Source organism: Triturus cristatus, chromosome 1_2 (genome assembly GCF_964204655.1).
Source record: "Triturus cristatus chromosome 1_2, aTriCri1.1, whole genome shotgun sequence".
Lineage (NCBI taxonomy): Eukaryota > Metazoa > Chordata > Amphibia > Caudata > Salamandridae > Triturus > Triturus cristatus.
Window position 1 is genome coordinate 353,203,336 of NC_140580.1, and position 4,795 is coordinate 353,208,130.

Genomic DNA, 4,795 nt, shown 5'->3' on the forward strand with positions numbered 1-4,795 from the left:
TCGCACAACACCGCATTTCAAGAAAATATTATAGCGCTGCAGCATCACAAAGGCACTTTGCATTGTAAATAACAATTTTTAACAGTGTGCACAAATATGAATGACATTACTTTCGTGACTATGGCAAGTGAAATAACGCTATTAAGCAAAATGGAATCATGCAGAAAATCACGATATGAGGAATATGTACGAGTTGCACCCTGGGGCCTGTAGTTCACTTTGCAGGCCACATGACCACTGGGAGGATACATAACCGCTCACCTGTGACCAAGGCGGTAAAATGCTGAAACGCGTAAGGAGCGAGAGTGGTTAAAATGCTGCAGCACTGACGAAATAAATGTCTGAACTTGGAAATAAGTCGGAGTTGGGCTCTTATTTTCCTTGGATAACTCCGATTACAGGCTTCTCCATTCCTGCGCAAAGAGCCCGCCCTGCAGGGTCGGGGGCCCCCGGTAAATGGAGCCCTTTTGAAAGCATATATATATATATATATATATATATATATATATATATGCTTTACTAAAATAAGATTATTTTACAGGGAACTACAAACCTATATATATCGATTATACTTACCTGTAATATAGTTATAGTTTAAATCTTAACTTTAAACACAAATATGCCTTTGCCAAACATGCTTTTACAACGAGATTGGTTGTAAAGGCATACGTTGTAAAGGCATATGCGTGGTAAAAGTTTGCGTTGTAATGGTAACACATTGTAACAGCACTTCCGTTGTTACAACCGCGTTGTAAAGGCATGCGTTGTGATGGCATGCGCTGTGCTGTCATAAATTCTATTGCCGGGCCCATTGCCTATGGCAAACTCTTCATGGCCAGTATATAATGTGCCACCCGCACTCCTGGCAGCTCTGATCATCCTCACAGCCCCTCCTCCTCTGGTGCCAGAATTTAATGGTGTTTAAAGCTGGGTTCTGAGTAGCACAGAAAGGAACAGGTATGTGTGAGACCTCCCAGATTGTGTGAAACACACTTTTTGTCTATCGCATTATAGACCTACGAGTCTAAGTCCGCCCTCTCTACCGAGTGAGTGAAGCCATATTTCACATTTTGTCATACAGATCTGTTCAATTGACACGGCTCCCTCTTTCATTCTAGTGCCTAGAAGCACGCCTGCACATGCCGTCAGGTGTAATGTCTCTCGCAGCTCTGCCCCTCACAGTAGTACAGATTTTAAGTATTGACAACAGAGTGTTGTGTTTAAACCCCATAGTAATCTGGACGCCAGTGATGTGCTTCTAAAACGTTAATGTATCAATAATTCACACATAAATATGACATTTGGCACAACATTTGAGAATGGTTGTGCCAGCCGCAATGGGATGTTTCACTTCCATTTGTGGTAAGAGAAATGGTTGACAATGTCCCCACCTTTGCAGTTCACGATGGAAGCCTCTTCCTTCAAAGCATTGCTCTGCCATCGAAAGGAAAACATACAAAACAGCAATTGATGTTTCATTCCATTTTATTTAGATCTGCATTTCTATTTAAACAAGTTCACATCCCAGCTGACTGCAACGTCCCTTCATAAAGCAGGAACAGTGAAGAATCATGTGACAGACACATGATGTCACAAACTGTGTCGCAGCTGAGACTAGAGGATAAACACAATATATTCTTACATCTAATAGAGTGAGAATGTCTTCACCATAGGAGCTAAATCCTGGGTTTCATTCTATAACTGAATGAGATTCCACTGATAATCACAGCCCTACAAATATTGCAGAAGATCTGGGAGTAGTACATTCTCAGACACTGAGATACAAATCTGTGGCGGAGCCTTAACCACACTGAACATCTTTATGAAAGAGAACACAACATTGTGTAACTTACACAAATAGCGCCAAGACTGCTTTTAAAATAAACATTCGGCACCAGTGATAACCGTTTTTCCCTTAATATGATACACATTGGAGAATAGAAAATGAATGTGCACATTGTCACATACACTTTGCTGGGATAATACACAAATCTCTAAAAGAAGAGAAACACACTTTACCTTCACAGAAGGCAGGGCTTTTAACTCATGAATTTCCAATTGGAAATACAGATACATCCTCACTGATATTTAAAAGGCAATTCATGTGCCTTTTGAAGAATGTATAAAATACATCACTTTAAGTGAGAGCGATGCAGCTAGTTTCTGAAAATACAGAAACATACTTTGCCTACACAGAAGGCAGTACACTTTTATCATAAATTTTAAATAGAAAATACTACATATCAAAATTGATACAAGAGAAGGCTAGGAGCCGTTCATCACTCACCTCAGCCAATAAGTGATAATTATGTGATTTGTGACTTGGGACTCAGAAGGTAAACACACACTGAGCGTGCCCAAGGCCCTAGTCAGAATCCCTCATATTACAGCACATCTAGTATTCCCACAGACACATTCATCTGCAGAATCACAGGTGCACGATATCCATCCTTTCAGGATAATAACATATTTGTACGTCAATCAACTTCTTAAAATGCAGTAAAACGGGTAAATCTCAGAGCACTTGTAGAACTCAGGAATAAAATGAACATATTCTAAAATATGCACCAACTTCTCAAAAGTAAGTTCCATTCTAGGCAAAAACTCTACAAAACATCTGAATTTCTTGCAAAGAAACAGCTAAGAAGAATTACAAATTAAAGGCACATCCTATTAATGGCTTTAGTTCATTCTCTTCAACAATGTTATGTATGGTACATGATCACACTGCTGCCATTGTTCAAGAAGGTCTTGTTGGTACAATATATACTGTGTAATATGCATTGTATTCATCCTAAACGGATATAATATTCACTCTGTCCATCCTAAAATGATGTGATCTTGATAGTGGATTTGCTATTCAAACACTTTCCATCCTACACGGATATAAAATGTACACACCGTCCATCCTATGAACATGTAATAGCCACAATGTCCACTCTGCGTGGATATAATGTTCTCACACTGGTCTTTTCATGAGGATTTAGTGTTCCCACACTCTTCATCCTATGTGGATATACTATTCACACACCGGCCATCCTATAAGGATATAACATTCAAATGCTGCCCTCCTGCGAGCATATAATATTCACTTTGTCCATTCTGTGAGGCTATGACTCACACTGTCCATCCTATGAGGATATACAGTCACTCTTCACTCCGCTTCTTGGAGTGCGGTAAACTTCGTCTGCACAGCAGGGGGCGCGCTCCAGACACGAGAATGAATATTCTCCCTCAGAGGGGACCGAGGCCTCGAAAGACGTCGGAAGAAAAGTCCAGGCCGCGCTCCGCGTCTTACCAGGGTCTCCACGGGGATCTGGGGCTGTCCTGGGCGGGCTCTTTAGTGCTGCTGGGACCGGACGGAGGCCGAGAAGGACACACCGACTCTGCTGCAGCCGCGGGTCTATGGAGGGCCCGCAGCAGCTTCATCCGGGTCTCTGTGGGGGCTCCGTGGAGGGAGAGGAAGTGCAGAGAGTCCTGGAGGCACCTGGAGTAACCTTCACTGGAGGCCGCGGCTGCAGGGAGAGACGAGGGGTTAATGTTTGTACAGTCTCACACCAGGGAGTGAACCTATACATATCTTCTATTAAAGCTCTCTAGATTATGTATCCTTTCCTCTGGTTGCTACAATAGATTTACAGGCAGTGCTGATACGCTCGTATTTAAAACACGAGTATACTTTAAGTAAAATGCCACTGGACATGTAGATACTTAAAAGAAATAAGGCTGCACCGAGTACCATCCCAATGCGACTATCACCAGTTAGGTCCAACCTTGATGAACTAACCCCAGCCACCCCTCCCCAACACACACACACGATTTACTGCCGTGCACCCACTGAGGTCTTATCCCTTCAACAAGTAGAAAAACTACATCACCCACTCTCGCGCGCCCCACTTTCACCACATGCAGCTGTCTGTACCCGAACTTCCCAATTTACCACATAAAAAAGCAACCTCATGTCACGAGCTCTCACCTGGTGCGGGTGTCTGCACGCGCTGGGCCAGGTACGTCACGGTCATTTCCAGGATATCCGCTTTCTCTGCTTTGGGCGGAAGTTCATGTTCCTCAAACTCTCTCTGCAGTAACATCCTCAGCTGCTCGATGCTGCTGTTGATGCGATCTCTCCTCAGCTTCTCCACCGCTGGCTTCCTCAGCTGCAGAAATAACATGTGGATTTGTTATTGTATCGAACAAACTTGGGAACGTGTTTAACACTTGTTACAAGACAATCGCTGAGATTATATTTATAACTTTATGATACAGCAGTTCAACTAAACAGTGCAAATGTAGAACTACGGAAATGTTAAAGAATTAATAACCAGATCCCGTGATGATGCACTGTTAGAAGTATAATTAGCTCCTTTAATCCCGGTATTACGTCCACACCCAAAAATATGAATAAGTGTAGCTTAAAAATAATGTCCAGACTCTTACCTTTCTAATGTGTCTCTCCTCGCGCTCCTCTTCATATTTCCTCTCGGTGCTGAAAGGCGCCATCTTGCCCGGTGTGGGGTGAAGAGCGGGGTCTCTGCAGTGAACCCACAGTGATCGGTATCTGAAAAGCTCGCTCCCTCCTGCCCTATTTATCCCCCTCCGCCTGCAGGGTAATGTGTGGGTCTGGGGCTGGAGAGAGGTTCCCACACTCGGGAGCCAATCAGAGAGCAGCAGGGACAATGGAAGTGTGGCACATTACAGGACGGGAGGGGTGGAAGACAGCTGGGGCCGGACACAAAGGATCAGAGTGTGGGAAAGAGCTGCCCACTAAAGTGATATGAGTCCTGACATCTGCCAG

The 4,795-nt window shown here is 43.5% G+C and overlaps 1 protein-coding gene across 1 annotated transcript; it reads right to left on the reverse strand.

Moving 5' to 3' along the window:
- Positions 1–1,478: 1,478 nt before the first annotated feature.
- LOC146867328 (transcription factor HES-5-like) lies at positions 1,479–4,567 on the reverse strand. Its single transcript, XM_085614930.1, has 3 exons — positions 4,438–4,567; positions 3,977–4,157; positions 1,479–3,515 (listed from the first exon to the last, which is right to left on the reverse strand). The coding sequence occupies exons 1-3, from the start codon at positions 4,498–4,500 to the stop codon at positions 3,295–3,297; spliced, it is 465 nt and encodes a 154-aa protein (XP_085471056.1). The 5' UTR covers positions 4,501–4,567; the 3' UTR covers positions 1,479–3,294.
- Positions 4,568–4,795: the final 228 nt, after the last annotated feature.